The sequence below is a fragment of the Suillus discolor genome (assembly GCF_016758755.1).
Source record: "Suillus discolor strain FC423 chromosome Unknown F5147scaffold_18, whole genome shotgun sequence".
In the NCBI taxonomy this organism is placed as follows: Eukaryota; Fungi; Basidiomycota; class Agaricomycetes; order Boletales; family Suillaceae; genus Suillus; species Suillus discolor.
The window spans coordinates 72,181-90,155 of NW_024541265.1; the positions used below are offsets into that span (position 1 = coordinate 72,181).

The window sequence follows — 17,975 nt, forward strand, 5'->3', positions numbered from 1 at the left end:
GATTAATCTGACTTATTGATTGATTGCAGCCAATGAGTGTGGATGCACATGCCAGTGGTTAATTAACGAGATTGATGACTGTACAACATGACCATGTCAACCCAGGTCAACCCCCTGTTCACCTGTGTCAATTCATGGGTGAGTTCGGATCGCGGCGAGTCGGTGATTTGCTAGTCTCCCGTGGGAGCTAGCTGCACCGACTGATCTTCAATTCATCCGAGATTAAACTGGCGTTGGTGGCAAAGCGTAGGCCCTGCATCATGACCTCCGACGGGACCCCAGTACTAATATTTTTTTTCTTCATTACATAATATTGTTGAACCCTTGCTCTCGCTCCTTACTATTACCCATGAAGCCTAGTTATGCCGTCGCCACTGATTGATTTTCCGGAACAACGCTTCAAGACTAGGCGCGCTAAGATCCCCTCGTTACCTGTCAGTTACCAAGTACTATTGACGCCTTTGCAGGCCGCATCCTCACCTCGTACACTACTATGCCTTCTGTGATTGGTAGCTATTGATAGTCATAGTTTCATATTGCATCGTCACCGAGAAATTAAGTTGGTTTATAATTAGAATTTCATCATTGTAGCACTGTCAAACACCCAAGTTCTGCATGGGGACGGAGAGGGTGGCGGACGTGAAAGGGAAGCCAAAAAACGGTGTATGAGGAAGGGCTGCCCCAGGCGCCAGGGAATACCTTCCACCAGTGTCGATGCGATAACTCCGGTCGAGGTCCGTCCGTCCGTGCTCATAGGTGGGAACTGACATTTTGAAAGTGCGCGGAGGATGCGATTGGCTGTCTCAAAATTGGCATTACGCTGCTATCAATTGGCTGGCCTCAATCAGAGATGTAACTTTGTTGACTTGTCCGAACATCTACATGATGGCATCCCCTTTCTAAGCTGCAAAGGCGCCGTGAATTGTGTAAGAATTTTCAGCATTCAGACCGTCGCAAATCACGGGTATCTACTGGTATCATTCCTTAAAAAAGTTTCGTCTGCTAAAGTCACTCGATATACGAGGTAATCTACACGTGCATTGGATTTGAACTACTCCATTCATGAACTAATGAATGTCATGATAAGACGGGTACAGGAGCACCGGGGAGCTCATATGAGAGTGGGCAGGAGTGGCACAGGACAGTCAAAACATGGATGTACAAGAGTGCAGATTATGCACAAGCGTGGTATCAGACACACTCATGTAAGACGATACGAGAGCACGCGAGAGGAGGCGTTCAATGGTTCCAGTAGTTATAAGAAGGGAAAAACATACTTGATGCAAGTGAGGTGCGAGAAGTCAGTAGGTGTTGGAAAGCAGGAGGGTGCAACAGAAGCAGGTAGCATCAGCGGGTTGGATTGTGCTACAGAACGTTCTGTAGCACTCTGTAAAACCCTGTAGTGAATTACGTTTTCCTGATGAGCGCAGGGTGGGTGGGAGGAGGGAGCTCAAGGAGCATCGGGTAGGAGGCGCGATAGTGGTGAGCACATCAATGTTACAACTCCGTTCCAACGCAGCTGTTGAAGCCACACTAGCCCTGAACTTTGGCCCCAGAGTAGCTAGATTTCACGGTGGTTGAGGTCTTTGCATAGACCCTGCAATTGATGTGTTCAGGGTCTGCTGTTTACCAGCCTGTTGGGCGATCTACTTTGAAATGTCAACAGGGCACTGCACACGTCCATAAGGGTCCGTCTCCGTACCTTTGTTACTCCGAGTCAGGGATTGCACAAACCGAGTAAGGTTCCAGTGATAAGCGTGTACCACGAGCTCTACTAATCCTGTGCTTTGAGAAGCAACGTGCGAGATGATGATTTTAGAAGGTTGACATTGATTATCTTGCAATCACGGGAAAATTCGGATAACCGAACTCATCTGGGAGGCCACAGGGATATTACCGGTGAGCAAACCGCGATATAATTGCGACGTACCGTGAATGAACAACCTCCAAATAGGCCTTATTTGACCATTTCCCTGGACTTCAACCTACATCTATCTGCGGCGCTGTTACGGTGCCGCATCCACTAGCACCACACGTTCGATCTTGGTCCTAGATTTTTGGGGTTGGTCACGGTAGCCGCTGTCGACGGATGCTTAAGCTGGGAACGAGCGTCAGCTGGCGCCGGCTTGATCACCCCTCACCCGTGATTCGTCGAAATTTGGGATGAAAGCAGTTGATCGGATGACCGGGCCATCACGATATGATATCGATTATGAAGCTATTTTTTCGGAGGTCGGCTTGATGTAAGTTGGTAGTCCGAGTAAAAAAAAAACATGAGCCTGCCATGATGCGTGACGTAGGCCACTTTAAGTTTTAAGACCCACTTTCTGCGGACTGAGAGAGAAGGACCAAGTTCTTCCAGATGCACGTTGGGTCTCAACTCTGCTATTTGGGCCAGACTGTCACACATGGTGTGTGTGACATAAAGTCAGTACTTGAGTCAACTTGCTTCAGTTTTGTGCTCTATTGCGGAATTCACTGCTGTTATCAATTATATCCCCGGAAGTCTCGGGTGCCTTTGAGTTCTGTCACTGGTCAGGTGCCTGTTCTGCCACCCCTGCCGTGGGCCAGGCACAACCAAATTTGCAGACCGGCCCGATTTCCGCCAACGATTAGTATTGGTGAATGGCTGCACTGACATCATTTTCGTAGAGTACATCATCATAAAAGCCTTGGACCGGAGCCTGCAATAGAATGAGTGCAGATATGAAAGAAGATACTAGGTTTTTCCACTGGCAGTGGGCGCTGGGCTCGGAATGTCATGATCTCTTGTTAGGATGGCGAGATATTGAGATCCTGGTGGGTCATTTATAAAGCTACTCGATGTCCGCTGAAGCACCCTCGAGGGCGCTTCAAAGGGCCGTCCGGAACCCCGCAAAGTCCTGCTCAAAGAAAATAACCTTGCCGGCGAGTATCTGTAGGGCTGGACTCTGCTATCGAATCTTTTGATACCTCGTAGCCCATCATGCGAGGCCCCACAGAGGACAGCTATCGCATGGTGGTCATCAGTGTAAATGACAACGTGCCAGGCTGCATAGCTGCAAGACATTTCGAACGGAAAGTATAACGCAGAAAAGATGCTACGTGTGAAGGCCGTGCCATAATCTTGGGAGACATGTCCACTTGTGATAATGGCGAGGTGGATACCTGAAGTCTATCCAAGCGCATCAATTTGCGTGTGATCCTCTTTGTGTTCAGTGACTTTCGAGGCGCAAGATAGTGCCCTAGACGACAAAATGTTTGCCCACTGGTGGAAGCGTAGATGCTTGAAGCTGGCTAAACAATAATAGTGAATACGCGTGATATATTGAGGCTACCTCTTCGTCATGTTGATTTGGAATGTGAATTCACATGAAAGGACTAGCAATGCGGAAATGGACGTGCGACCATACATTTATTGTCACCGCAACGTTGCCCGGTGAAATGTGCACGTCCAGAGAGTCGATATCATCATGCACGAACAGCAAAAGACACTGCAATCAATACCGGGCCACCCGCTATGCCTGTTTAATGTATAGAGTACGTTTTCATGACAATCATATTAGCATGGCGAGTTACACAAACTCCACCTGTTTCAAAAATGCTTGCAGGGTCGCAGTTCATTGATCCAATTTCCAGTTATTCTCCTTCACTATCTTCTCGCGCTCAAGAAGGTACTTTCCTATAGCACGTAAGATGGTATTAAGCCACGATCTGTACAAGTACTTACCTTCCTTATACTTCTGTGATAAATCAGCTGCCTTATGATAATACCATCCAACACGGTCATTGCACCCCATGCAAAAGATGTCAGCTACGGTGTGGACACCTGTGCTAAAACACAAAAAATGGTCAAAAGGGACGAACAGAAAGGGTTGCATACTCACAGAAGTGGGCGATCCTCCTTCTTTCCCAATTTCACATTGGTTGCGGAGTGCATGAGGCTGGCCCATTGCAAAAAGCACGTCACTCATGTGATGCAATTGAATGATGTGTCACTGACAAGCCTCTTCCTTCTCTGCCTGAGAAAGACTTGCTAATAACTTCATCCTGCAATGCCTGAAGATGCATCGGCTTAGGAGTCTTGTCAACGCCATCATGATCACGCACCAGGACCGCTGAACAGCTCACACAAATGAATCTGGGATGGTCGTGGTAGGTGGAGATAACCTGGCTGCGGGTGTCACTACTGGGACTTATGGTGGATGTCATTGGTGTCAAGCACCATCTTCGAGGAAGAGAGTTAAGGATATCACGGGAGTTCAAGTCGCTAAATTTGGCAAACTCTGTTTGACCGGAAGCAATCAATTTGGCTACTAGTTCTAAGTTGCCCTTAACACTACGTGGAACAGTTGCTCTCAGCAACTCTTCTGCAGGTTATCGTATACCTCGCATGTCCACACGTTCGACGTATGGACGCCATGAAAATACTGAACTCCCTCAAGAGGTCGTCGTCGCAATCCAACGCATCCTCGAGCTCGATCCAGAGAACCAGAACGATCCCCTTGATGTTCTGTCTAATGAGTTCAATCCACTAGATATGCTGAACCAGCTTTTCCCAGATGGTATGTCACGTATCGAGGTGTAAATCGTGCCCACTGAACAAGGTACAGAGGCCTCACTGAGCCAGCTAGAAACCGTTCAAGCGAGACTGTCTCAAAATGAACGCGACTTGCAAGGCGAAATTGATAAACTCAAGGAAGAGCTGATACGTGACCAAGATCCAAACCGTATGCAGATGATTCAGGAAATGATTTCGGTATGCCTGCCAGTCCAACTACTAGAGTCCTTATTGAAGTGTTATTACAGGACCTCCTTGGGCAAATGTCACGCATTCGGGAGAAAGCGACGGAATCTGAGGCTGTTGTGCGCGATATCACGAAGGATATTCAGGCTCTTGATCTGGCGAAGAAGAACCTTATCCTCAGTATGACGACACTTAAACGCCTGCAGATGTTGGGTATGTTCCTTGACATTGCTGTCGCGAATATTCCCGTTAATCTTTCACAGTAAATGCTCTGACACAATTGGAAGACCAAGCGAAAGAGAAGAAATACGGAGACGTTTCACAGACTCTTGCAGTTCGTTTCCATTTCTCATTTTGCAGCAACCTCTTGACTCGTCCGTAGGCTGTGAAGCAGATATCTGCTTCCTTTAAACCTTACACATCTGTCCATCGCATTAACCAGGTCTGGAGACGGGTACAACAAATTCAGGGTGAGATTCGCACTCAACTCGAAGCAGAGTTCGACGTGTTGTAAGTCATTTCCCAGTATGCAGAGTTCTTGAGTCGTGAATCTGTTTAGCTACCTCCAGGACCCTGCTAAACCCTCAAAACCTGCTCAAATAATAGATGCTTGTGCTGTCGCTGATGTTTTAGGCCACGACGTTCGGAGACATTTGATTGACCGTTACATTACACTCGAGCTCAAGGAGTATCGGCGCATCTTCCGTGCCACAGACGAGGCAGGTCATCTAGACAATATCAGCCGGAGGTATGCCTGGTTTAGACGTGTGCTTGGAACGCATGAGTTGGAGTTGGGCCGCGTATTTCCTTCAGAGTGGAAGGTCGGATGGGCGCTTTTCACGAAATTTGTGGCTATCACAAGGTTCGTCACGCCATAGATATGGTGCACTTCTAATTGATATATTTATTTCCTCAGAGATGATATTGTAGCATTGCTGTCTAAAGCGGGCTCCTCTTTGACAATCAAAGCACTGCTCGAAGCCCTACGGCAGACAACCGAATTCGAGACATCCATGGCAAAGAAATGGTTAACGCCAGTATGTCAATCTCGAGCTTACCTATTACTCCCTCGTTAACGGTAGACACTTGAACAGCTCAATGAGATACTGGAAGCAAGTTCGCCTCCGTCTTCAGCGGCCATTCAGTCAATGTCATCTGCCTTTGAACCACATCTTGGTGTCTTTGTTGATGCTCAAGACAAGTCTGTACTTGCTTTTCCTAATGTCTATATTTACCATATCTACCGATTACTAGAGCTCTTGCTGACATGCTTGCCACTCATCGAGCACCGGGCTCGAAGGCAAAACCACGAACATCCCTTGATACCACTCCGCGTGATTCTGTCTCTACAGATGCGGACGCGGCTACCCCGCAGACGGTACTCTCTTCGTCAACAGAACTGTTTTACTTTTATGGCCAGAGTCTTGAGCAATGTGCCAAGTTATCGACAGGACAGACACTGTTTGATTTGTGTATGGTACACAAGAAGTGGCTGCGCAGATATGCTGGTGAGATAACCAGGGTATTTATTACAGTCTTATCTCTGATGTATGATGTAGAGGACATCCTTGCACCACAGTCAAAGCGGTTTGTGACGTGTAGCTGAAGACTGCTGCATCAAGCATCTGACACATCCGCAGGCCAACACCTCAAACACGGAGGTCTATGGACTCGCGTTTTGATATTGCGGATTTGCAACAGGCTGCCCTGTTTATCAATACAGCGGACTACTGTCAAACCACGGCTCTGGAGGTCAGTCCACCGCAGCGGTGTGAAGCTTTTATTGATCGTTGCCCGGATGTAGCTTGAGGAGAACATCAAAGAGAAGATCCAGGATGACTTCAAAGAGAGAGTGACATTGCAAGCAGAACGTGACTTGTTCATGATGTATTCCTGTTATTTTGTTGTCCATCTCTGATCGCTAATGCGAAGCCAGCGTTATTTCCGTCTCTATCACGACTCTTCTACGAGAATTGGAGGCCGCTTGTGAGGGTGCTTTCACCACGATGTCCCGTATGTCGTGGGAGAAGCTGAACCAAGTCACTGGACAGTCTTCATATGTGGATGATCTTGCCCGGGCTGTCGAGAGCTTTTGCGATATTATAAAGCCGTTGATTGAACAGAAGAAGTACCTGAGGAATTTCTTCGACAAGGCATGCAGGTTGGTCTTGTCACTCCATGTAGGGAGAAATGCTAATCATTGGCTAATAGTCTTGTCTTGATGAAATTTACCAATGCAGTGGTGAAGAGTCGACCTTTGAGAGAAATTGGTGGAGAGCAAGTACGTTGGAAGTTGATTGATTTGCTCTTCTTTGACCTAATCCAAAATATCGCAGTTGCTGATCGACCTGGGTGTTGTCAAATCTTTCCTAATACGACTGCCAGGAGAAGCAGTAGTAACGCAGGGGTAAGAATGGCACCCGGTATCTTGAGAAAGGTTAGCTCATAAATTTGTTGCATAGATATACCCGCAGCCTTACGAAAAGCACAACGAGGCTCGAGGCTCTGCTCAAGGTTATTGTGACACCAGTGGTAACTACCTTTTCTCCCATGCACGTTCTGTCACTTACAAAAATGTCAGGACCCTCCGGAAGGTTTCATTCTAAACTATACTCTTCTCATTGGCGATGCTTCATTTTCAAACTTTCAAAAGGTTAGGCCACCTTCATTCTTTTGGCTGCATTTCGTTCATTAATGTTTCCATTTGCTGTGCAATTACTAGATACTCGATTTGAAAGGTACACCGAAGACCGGACAGAACAGCCTTCTTGATTCATTCCTCACCATTACGAGCACCAAGACGGATCTCGACAGCACATCATTTCTTTCTGCTCTCGATATGGATCCCCCCTTGACACTCGGTGCGACATTCGGTAGTCCGGGCTCTAGCCGAGTCACCCTTCCGCTGTCAACCACACCGGGCATTGGACCGGATAGTATATTTGGATCACTTGGGTCACCGCCCTTGAGTGGACCACCCACTGGATCAAGCACCGATGGAAGTACTTCCAGGGGGCTGGAACCGGGACAGAAGCGAGAAGTCTTTGACATCAGGCGGTTTGTCACTTTCGGTTTGCGGCGATCGGAGACCTTACCGACTTCGTGACTTCCTAACTTCCAACACTTTGTACTTAGTCCGGCGGAAATATACTCATCACCACGGAAAACAAAAATGCAATTGTGAAAAAAAAATTGCAGTAGTAGGGTACAAATGCGTGAATGATAACCCAAAGGGAGTGACAACGAGATCGGTCTGTGAGGCCAGAGCGTAATCAGTGCAAAATGGGGTATCTTCCAAAAATTAATGGGTAAATGAAAGAAGCATGAGATATATCGTCCAAGAAATCGTCATCATTGAACAATCATTGAAGTTATCTTGGGAAAGATGGCAGCCTATTACTGATCATTGCTTCTTTTGTCACGGCTCCATGAGCCTTGTAAAGGTAGTCGCAAGTGTGGTGATCCAGATGTCGAAGGCCGAGGTCTAGGACCAATCAACTGAGCCCACCCGATAAGGAGCTCTGGGGGAAGATCCAAGAGGGGATGTTCCAGGTCGGAATACCCGCTCCGCAATTATTGATGACGTATGGCTTGCAGGACCTGCCGCAAGACGAGTCGCAGGAAACTGTGGAGTAACGGGTGTCATTCCAAGTACACGCTGCACAATGTACGGCGGTGGAGTGTTTGGCTGCGAGTTAGGGAGAGGCGGATGTGGAGGTAGGGTGGAGGCTGCGCTTTCTCTCCGTGAGTCAATGTCAGTGTAATCAGAGTGACTATGTCGGAAATGGACATCCGATACGGAGAAGGGCACACTCTCTGTGGGAGAGGTGGGAGAGTTTGCATCTGATGGGAGACCTGAATGTCGAGGTTCTGTAGCCTGCGCTTGCCGGGGTACAGGAGGTGATGGTGGACGAGGAGGTGAGAAAGACTGAAGTTCCACGTGCTCGCTTTCGCGCTGGTAGTCGATATTAAAGGGGTGCGGCATGTGCGTTGAAGGCGGAATAGTAATAGGGAAGGGAAACGAGGATCCATGGGTAGTGTGTGTAGCATGTCCAGACGGCGAAGAATGAGCATTGGATTTATCGGAAGGACTTTCGTTGTGAGATCCCTGAGACGCAGTAGAAGGTGCATCGGGTCCGGAATGCATTGCGTCCTCAGGTTTATCGCGTTCGATGCGCACCATCCGCATGGACGTGCTATCGCTCCATGGCGTACGGACTCCGCTGTGCCCCAATTCGGCTGCGGCTGAGTTTAGCGTGGTGGACTTCGATTGCCGATGTGATGATGAATACGACGAACTAAAGTCGAGGAAGGAGTAAGTGCCTGAGGCAGGCGCGTCCTCGCTTGGAGGCGGCTCTGATCCCGATCCTGATTGGAGCATAACGACCGGGACCGACTCAGGGCTGGGGTTCTCAGACTTGTCCTCGTGGACGCTCTGCTTCCCGTCATCTCTGTGAGCTTTTCGGTAGAGTCTGGCACAAACCCGAGACCAACTACTATTCCCGCTCACACTCGTCCGTCGTGAGTCCTGACGTCCCCTGAGCTGACCGAGAATAGCTCCAATATCTACCCTGAACGGGGTGGTCTCTCTCACTTCCAGAAACCGTGAGACAGGCCGAGATGGCACGGAGGACTCCCCGTCATCATTCTCCGTTATCGCGCACTCAATCTCCGCAATTGAATGTACGGCGGGAACGAAGACACCTGGCGCTTCCGATGTTCGCGGGCTAAGAGAAAGCGTTGCGGCAAGCGTTTCATCTTGCCGTGACGTAAGGGTCTTGGCATCTGCATCGTCATCATCGTACACATCGTCTACGCCCACTCCTTCCACACACAGTTCCGGAAGCGCCAATCTGTGGCTTCCTACTCGCGTGTGTCCTTTTCCCATGGAACCGAACGACGTGCGTGCGATAGGATTGCTCCAGCCTGGCGCTAGTTTCTCAGATTCCGGCGGAAAACCCAAGGCAGTGAACTCTACGGTGAGGGTGTTGGTCGAGAAGCGCTTGTCGACGTCTCGCTCCTCAGGTGAAATTGCAACGTGGGACACGGAACGCGAGCGCGTATTGTCAACGTGGCCGCTGCTGCTGCCCCCGTTCTTCGTTTTGCGGACAAAGGGGAAGGTGCGTTGCAGGCCAAGTCCGAATCCATACCCTTTGCTGGTACTTAAGCTTGCCACTTCGGTCTCTTCTTCGCCTGGAGGGCTGATGTCAATGACATGTTCTGGGTCCACCATTTTCTTGGAGAGCGAGTGGCTCAATTTCTGCTTGCAACGAGCGCGCGCGCGAACAACAAATAGCCAGTACATGAGGATACCTGCTATGAGGATCACCACAACAGCACCGAGTACAATAGCGGCAATGGTCCCGGCGTAAGTCGAGTTGCTTGATGAGGACAAGATGGTAGCGGTATCTCTAATGAGTCGATCAGCATCTGAAACAACAGTCTGTGAAAGAAAACGGCGTACACAGTGGCATTGCCGAAGGTGGTGATGTTCATCCCACCAACTTTCATAGCAAATGTTGCGTTCTGAGTGTTGGTGAGGACGACTGTATGAGTGGTATCTTGAGACAATTCGGTAGCGAACAACAGCAACGCATTTGAATTATTATAAGAGGATAAAGCTGAGAAGCTAGTGGTGATGTTATCGAGTGTGACAGAATAATTTCCAGAATACGAAGACACGAGGCCGTAGACAGTTAAGGCCGATCCTTCGGAAATCGAATCAGGAACAATATAAGTTCGACATAATTAACAAATAATAGAAGTAGTACGTGCCTATGAATGTGGTCTGAGCATGGTCACCGGCAGTGTTGGATATATGCATAGAATTTCCCGAGCTGTCAGTCACATAACTCCATCTACCCACAAATGTAATGTCGTTATCGTCGTCGATGGTCGTCGAGTTAGCCGTTGAGCTGAAAATAACATTATCAGCACGCTAAGAGCGTAGATCAGCGCCCTGGCTATCGCGGAAAGAACTCACTTGACAATGCCGGGGGGGGCTGTATAGGTGATGAGAGCCTTGTCAAAAAATACATATGAGTCTGAAATCGTTTGGTTCGTGAGAGTCGTTAACAGCATTGTGTGATTCGTGTTGGTTAAATCGTGAAGGGAAGCAAGGATGGATTCCGGGTCAGATGTATTGGGAGAGATGTCGATTCCGTCCAAGGTTATTTGATAAGATGCATTTTGGACACTCCCTAGGAGATCAATACCAGTGCCTGGGTAAACGATGAGCAACCTAGTTTATGGTTTTGATGTTGATTGGCGAGAGCTGTGCTTACCGTTCCATTTAATCATAAAGCTTGCCTCATTGAGGCTGGTAGTGTGTGTGCTGTATCCTTCACCACCCTGACCCGGAGAAGATGCAACGCCTGAAACCGAGTAAACCTGCTCCCAGCCTGCAGAAACATTTGGGCTGAGGCTCGTGTCTACGAACGGGTAGTAGACGATCTCCGGTGAATCGTCCTCAACGTAGAGCTGGGATATGCTACCTGCCATTCATATGATCGATATGGATGACAGAGCTACGATGAGGGAAGACGGAAAGGGAAGTTAAGTGTGCGAAGAGAGCCTGTTATAAGATGAAAATGGCGCTGAGGGACAACAGGGAATTGCAATGATGACAGGCTCGGTGACCATTCAATCGGTTTGCAAATTGTACCTCAGACGCCGAGCGAGTTAACGTTCGACGTTCAACTGCCTCATGAAAACCGGACGGGCCTTACTATTTAAAAAACTGATGACTCGAGTAGCCTCAATTATCTTGATACAGCGTGTGAAGAGATCAGTAACTTGAAGTACATATGGCCAGCCGAAGAGCTTTGCCTGGAGCAGTAAGAGTCTAAATCACCATATCAACGTTAACTACTTTTAAAAAGTCACTTGACCTTCCGAGTCTTCCGGTGGGCTTACCCATCATCCTGTGTCTTTTAAACACGTTATCCGTACACGTCGCTGCGCGCTCAGGCTCGTGTCTCTGATGGTGACAATCATTGATCCTGACAATCTGCCATATCCTGGTTCCACATTGTTCCTGCCCTCTTTGCTTGCCCATATACGTGCCGCTGCTCCCGGTCTGCCACTTGAGCCAATCATCATCCAGGTTTTACTTCTTTGTATCGTTTCAGGGGATAGAAATATCATCTTGCGGACCCGCGAAGAGGACATTGGTCTTGTATCCAGACTTGCGACTATCGTGAGCATGCTGAATTTTTTAAACCAGCAATATCTCAATTTTCAATAATAACACATGCCTTAAGTCGCTCACATCAATCTTCGGTTGCATCACCCACAAACTTCGATGTCATGCCGATGCTAAATCTCAGACACCTGCTAAATTTCTGCGATCTCTCTTTATCCCACCCCCAGCTGTCATTGCCGCTGATGGCTCGCTGTCACCCCAGCACAGGCACCATCGTTCATCCGTGACAATACACAGCAGGAAGTCTTCTTTTCCAATGTCTATGTCCTTTTCAAGTGATGTTACGCGACCCATTCAGCATACCTCGCAACTGGCCTCTGATGATCTGACTGCCAGTGCTGATGGCGGACCGTTCACAGAAACCCGACGGATGTCACCTCGCCTGAGCCTCCAAACTGAGCCCTCCGTACCCAATATTGGTTCTAGTGGCAATGTGGCGATCCATCACCGTCGTACATCGCATGTCAACTCAGATATGCTTAAGATACCATCTGCAATTGTCGTTTCTGGATTAGAACATGCTAGTTTACCTGCGCAGCGTGCTGTCTTACGGACTCTTGCAGAGAAGAAGCTCGTTGTGTCGGATAACCACTCAGAAATCGAATCAGAATTGCAGCTTGATCTGCCAGTCGATTTTATCATGGTCTATGTATGTCGTTTAGATCCGCATGAGAGACCACCTATATATAACAGCCTGGTATGTACCTTCTATACGGTGTCATGTGTCATCTTATATGTTCCAGCTCGACTGGTTTGCTATGAGTACACCTATCAATGTTCAGCTATCCACACGAGCTGCGATGCATACTTATCAACCTCACCGCACCTCAACACCATCCACAGCCCTATCCTCGCCCTCAATACCGGGGTACCCATTCCCTAACATGGCTATGTCAGGCCCGCCAACCCCTCCTCCACCAAACAACTTTGCGCCCATAATACCTGCCACGTTCTTGGCAAGGCTAAAGAGCCTATGTGCCACCGAAGTTCGCATGCGCCCGCCGCTAGAAATATACCTCGCAGATTTGTTTACTGCCACGCGGCATTTTGGTGCGCTTGACGCCATGATGCTCACCGCGCGTGCACGTCAAGACGCGGAAATCCTCACGCGGGCTTCTCGGGTGCTCGGAGTCGATCAAACAGGGGCAGAGTTAATTAAGGAAGCATCGATCAATGATCCAGAGCGCACTGATGAAGACAGCACCGAACGCGGGTATCCCCGGTCCAGCACGAACACCCAGAGCTTTGAAGCGCTTATAGATGGCTCCGCACTGCCATACGATGTACCTGACGTGACTAGCGTGCATACTCGCCGCAGCACACGGAGTGCACCCATCGAACATGAGGAACCGCTAGAACTGGATGTGTCAGAGGCGGATGTGGCGAGGATTTTTCCGAGAGTGGTGTCACATCGGGTCAGGGTAAGGGACTCGCCTGTGGATGAAATTCTGAGCAGCGCAGTTTGCGGGGCTGTAAGTCGACGGGGAGTGATACCAAAAGGGATGAATTTAGACTGGGAAGAGGGACCCATTGACGTACATGATCCAGATACCGTTTGGGAGCGGGCAACAGTCAAAGATATATTGGTACACATACTTGCCGAAGTATGACTTATCATCGCCCTAGAGGAAACATATTCTATAACAGTACTTATACATGAGGCGATGACTTGGAGACAGGACCATATATTACAGCCATCATTAATCATTAGTGGCGACAGAAGCACCAAAACGCCACTAAGAGATGGTTGATGTAACACACCCGACCAGCGACCGACCAGTAAGATTGCCCGCGACAATTTCCAATAAAGGTGACTACAATGGAACACAATTTCGTCACGCTGTCACGCACGGCGCCTCGGTATTCAAAGTCCGATAGCGCTCAGCTCAGGAAAGCGTCGATCTTGAATCTTTGGTAAGCTTATTGAACACATACTACTACTTGTTCTCCAGCTGTTCCGAACGAAATATATATAGAGTTGTAAGCCCCGACGCGCGTTGGGCATTACTCAATTGTGCATTAAGAATCATGTGATAGTGCAGCAGTGAATCAGTGACTCTGGGAATGAGAAAAGTATTGGCATAAGACCTAAATAAGCTTGGAGAATAACAATTATTTGAAATCCTACAGCTCCAGGTCAGAAGCAGAGGAAGCTTGAGTCCAAAACCGTATTGACGGACGTACGTGGCAGATCGTTTCCCCACGATGACAATGCAGGGAGCTGGAGATCCGAAAATGGTGCCAGCTGGTGCTTGCTGTGTGGACAGGCCCAATTGATCAGACCCGTAAACGAACACGATGACATTGCAGGAAGCTGGAGATCCGGAACTGGTGTCAGCTGGTGCTGTGTGGACAGGCCCAATTGACCAGACCCGTAAACGAATACGATGGAGCTCTGGAACAATTTTTTTGAGGTGGTATGCTCGTGTAAATTAGATCAGGAACAACATTGACAGACAAACAAGTTTTAGAGATGGTATGCTCGTAGAAATTGGATCAGGAGCACCATTGATAGACAAGCAAACAATTTTCATCTGTCATGGTCACTCTTAGTGAATTATATAGACCGATGACATGCCTATTGACTCGGTCTCATGACGTTGCTTGTGTCCTATCAAATGGCTCCAACGCGCACCGAGTACTGGGCCAAGTCGCAATATTCTGGTAGCGGAAGGTGTCTAGAATGGGATGACAATGAAAGGAACCAAGAGACTATTTGAAAAATAGAAAACCTGTCCACGCACGGCGTCTCTGGTGTGTTGAATAGATACGCAGCAAACAAACAACACAAAACCAGTCCACTGTGTCGGATCTCTGATGCATTTCACCTTGCCATTCGCCCGCACTAACCGCGGAGCAACATGCAGTGTCTGCCTAGAAATAATAGGATCCCAGAAATTGGACACATACAAGAAAAACATACATGCTTATCCCGATTTGTGGCAACTTTGACAACATGAGGACTTCGACGATAGGAGATACTTTGTCTTGGACGTTCTGAGAGCTCTATTGCTTCATTGGTGTTGGGTGAAGAGCGAATGAACGACCACGGGCGGCCGATGACTGCGTGTGGACGTGACACCGACGGACTCGGGCGTTGCTGAGGTTGTGCTTCATCGGTGATCCGTGAGGAGCGAAGGCATAGGGGTAGCGGATCGAGAAGCACATGCGAGCGTGATTCCGAAGGCACTTGGAGTTCTTGAGACAAGTGCAAAGAAATTTGAACATAGAAGAGCTGGTTGGTAGTAGGGAATTTTGAAGGGTGATGTTATAGATCTACTCGATTGGTATGTCGCTGGCAGAACAATTTAACACAAACGCGCTCAGAGACTTTTGTAAGCGCATTCCGAGACGCCTTTGCGCTATCGATGCGAATGCAAGTAGCGCGTTCCGGTGATGATGGTGTTTCATAGAATTTCTCTGATACGAATCCAATTTGAACGTCGCGTCTCATTCACTGTGCTGAAAACGAACCGATCGATGTTCAACGTGAGAGCGAGCACAAAGGGAACGAAGACTTAATAGTATGTTGGTTTAAACGTTCTACAAAGGATGGGACAGGTTTGCCTCCACCAAGCCTTTTGCATTTTGAACACGTTGAATGTTACACGATTACTATTTTGTATCTTCGGAGCAGGTGCCATCATGAGTTTTGAGAAGAGAAGAGCGCATATACTATATATGGAATGCTGATGGAGTAGCAAAACATAGTACCTGTACTGTGTACTAGCTAGAGGTCACGTCCAAAATCTAAACTGAGAACCACATTGTCCCTAGTACGGTATCCCCCCAAAAAACGGGCTACTGACTACTCTGCACCAACTTGCAGAACAGCTACTTCAACTGTGACTCTTCGACAGATTACGACAGAAGAACCTACCGTGACAGCGCCATGACAAACGGTCCTCCGCCCTCCCAAGCAGGTCCCTCACAGCCGTCAGAAACGTCAGCACAACAACCGGCTCACATAGTCCCTGTTCCAGCGTCTAGTACGACTTCGCAACAGGCTATAACAGCAGGTCCTTCCTCGCAGCTTCAGCCTGTACAATATGGGCCTGCAACTCAAGGGCAGAATCCTCAAGGCTACTACGCGATGAGCTACACGCCCGGTGGGTGGCAGAACGCGTGGCAGGTTCCCTCCTACCCGTACATCGCGTCCGGTAGTGTACCAGGGCAGCAGACACACTACACTCAGGTTCCCTATCCTCAATATCAACCCCCTGCTGTAACCTACCAGCCGCGTCAGAGGACCAAGGTTACACAAAAACCGCGTTCGCCGACCCCAGAGCCCGAGTTACATCATCATTGGGATGAAGTGATACGGTCGTTCTTGAAGAAGGTTGGGATGAATCAAGCTTTGAGGGGGTTTGAGGATGATATGGTAGTTATGAATGCAGACTGGGAAAGGCAGAAGGTTCCCGGTGCTATTGGAGATTTAATGAAGGATCTTATGGTGTGCGCTTCGCCCCTTTTCTGCGCTATTTACCAAACTAGTTTCCTTTCCAGAACTTGGGGAAACCGAAAGGCAACGAAACGCTCCAAGAACGACCACTGGAGGAGCGAAAGCTCGATTATATTCATCTCTCTGGTAGTGCCAAGCCCCAGTCTCAGACGTCGGTAAGTTTCCTGTCCATTTGATCTTTGTTGCAGCTTCTAATCCACTCCAGATAACAAGGTCAATATCCCAATTCCTTGCGCAAAATCGCGCGAGGAACGATGTCTCTAATCGCACGGAGTTTCTCGAATCTCTCGCTCAAAAGCGACGGCGGCTAAACCTTGATCCAGACAGTACCGAGCCTATACCTTCCTGTGCACGAACAGATGCAAAGCACCTTGACCGCGACGTGCAGATGAAATATGATATTGCGAAGAATGAAGATGGACCTCTCCGACGAACCATGAAAGGTGTCACCGGCGATAAGGGCAGGCAGAAAGAGCTTCTCGCGCTACATGATGACGCAGAAGGCGATCAACAACCTGCAACGGACCAACGGGTGAAGAATATCGAAGAGCATCTTGCCGTCCGCTATGGTAGGTATGTGATATATTATACGAACGGCATGTGTTAAAAAGAGACGTAGTCCCTGCTCCACCACGAACGCTCCTGTCCCGCCTCCGACTGCTTGAGGACCATCTCATGCAGCTCGAGAAGGATTATCCCCCGTGGGCTGCTTTACATTTCAACCAGCCAAATCGTGGTGTACGTTATGCTTTTATCAGATATGTCGGACAGTCACTCATGCGGAACTCAGTGGCCTCCGCCTCCACGACACACGCCAATTATAGTTCCTTCGCACATAGCAACAACAACAAAGGAGTCTAAGACTGATACTCCACAACAGGAGCCATCATCTTCCAGTCCTACTGAGGAAACGTCACACACGAAGGCGAAGAACAAAAATAAATCTAGTTTGCACCGAGCTGTGATGGAGAAATTGGAAATACAAAAGGCGATGAGTGATCTTGCAGGAGTCCGCAAGAATTGACAGTGCACGTGTCTATATCTGTCGTAACATTTACCTTGTTAGAAACATCCAGGAACACGTTCAACGTGTGTGATCCGCAGTCAGTGTCGTCCACCTGGTCGTTCGCGTATATCAGAGTACAACCAGTGTAGTGTTCTCTTATTCCGCAGCCAGTATCCCCTTTCTCCCCCGTGGGTCCACAGCCAAAAATAACCAGTAGATTTAACGTTTGGTTAAACTCAGTTGGCCGATACCTTGCATGACGTAATGTGTAGCTGACGATCTGATGCCTTATCCAAAACTGTTTCATCTTGGGCTCGTCCGTAGATTATTCTGATATGCCACACGCGCAGTACTTAATTCAACCACCGATATTAATCGGAGTTACGAGACTGGTATGGCTGCATTCAGATAGTACATAATGATCTCGGCAAGTTGGATGTACTAGTAAGTCTTCAGCATGGCATCGGAGAGTATACCTTCTGGGGCTGCATCTAACTTCTCTGAATCTCCATAGACTGAAACAGTACCATCCTTATCTCCATTTTTTTCACTATCAAGACGAAAACTTAATTTACTC

At 48.4% G+C, this 17,975-nt stretch overlaps 5 protein-coding genes across 5 annotated transcripts; 3 read left to right on the forward strand and 2 right to left on the reverse strand.

Moving 5' to 3' along the window:
* Positions 1-3,245: 3,245 nt before the first annotated feature.
* On the reverse strand, positions 3,246-4,234 carry F5147DRAFT_686554 (yippee zinc-binding/DNA-binding /Mis18, centromere assembly-domain-containing protein). Its single transcript, XM_041436765.1, has 6 exons — positions 4,090-4,234; positions 3,983-4,038; positions 3,867-3,923; positions 3,710-3,813; positions 3,570-3,661; positions 3,246-3,503 (listed from the first exon to the last, which is right to left on the reverse strand). The coding sequence occupies exons 1-5, from the start codon at positions 4,189-4,191 to the stop codon at positions 3,600-3,602; spliced, it is 381 nt and encodes a 126-aa protein (XP_041294516.1). The 5' UTR covers positions 4,192-4,234; the 3' UTR covers positions 3,246-3,503; positions 3,570-3,599.
* Positions 4,235-4,304: 70 nt separating this feature from the next.
* On the forward strand, positions 4,305-7,896 carry F5147DRAFT_686556 (Vps53-like protein). The gene is made up of 18 exons (XM_041436766.1): positions 4,305-4,544; positions 4,593-4,738; positions 4,789-4,939; positions 4,990-5,060; positions 5,109-5,236; positions 5,286-5,588; positions 5,643-5,763; positions 5,821-5,927; positions 5,981-6,234; positions 6,286-6,313; positions 6,367-6,478; positions 6,531-6,613; positions 6,663-6,887; positions 6,938-7,007; positions 7,063-7,133; positions 7,189-7,258; positions 7,308-7,379; positions 7,449-7,896. Exons 1-18 carry the CDS (start codon positions 4,373-4,375, stop codon positions 7,830-7,832), a joined length of 2,568 nt encoding a protein of 855 aa, XP_041294517.1. The 5' UTR covers positions 4,305-4,372; the 3' UTR covers positions 7,833-7,896.
* F5147DRAFT_686561 (uncharacterized protein) lies at positions 7,877-11,648 on the reverse strand (the record flags this gene model as incomplete). The annotated part of the gene is made up of 9 exons (XM_041436767.1): positions 7,877-8,224; positions 8,289-9,986; positions 10,014-10,042; positions 10,067-10,137; positions 10,191-10,434; positions 10,502-10,641; positions 10,710-10,947; positions 11,011-11,220; positions 11,642-11,648. The coding sequence occupies 9 exons, from the start codon at positions 11,646-11,648 to the stop codon at positions 8,123-8,125; spliced, it is 2,739 nt and encodes a 912-aa protein (XP_041294518.1). The 3' UTR covers positions 7,877-8,122.
* On the forward strand, positions 11,584-13,701 carry F5147DRAFT_686566 (uncharacterized protein). The gene is made up of 3 exons (XM_041436768.1): positions 11,584-11,924; positions 11,989-12,627; positions 12,674-13,701. Exons 1-3 carry the CDS (start codon positions 11,709-11,711, stop codon positions 13,538-13,540), a joined length of 1,722 nt encoding a protein of 573 aa, XP_041294519.1. The 5' UTR covers positions 11,584-11,708; the 3' UTR covers positions 13,541-13,701.
* A 1,962-nt stretch (positions 13,702-15,663) lies between these two features.
* Positions 15,664-17,660, forward strand: F5147DRAFT_686573 (uncharacterized protein). The gene is made up of 5 exons (XM_041436769.1): positions 15,664-16,383; positions 16,437-16,547; positions 16,598-16,961; positions 17,012-17,130; positions 17,183-17,660. The coding sequence occupies exons 1-5, from the start codon at positions 15,823-15,825 to the stop codon at positions 17,414-17,416; spliced, it is 1,389 nt and encodes a 462-aa protein (XP_041294520.1). The 5' UTR covers positions 15,664-15,822; the 3' UTR covers positions 17,417-17,660.
* The last annotated feature ends 315 nt before the right edge of the window (positions 17,661-17,975 follow it).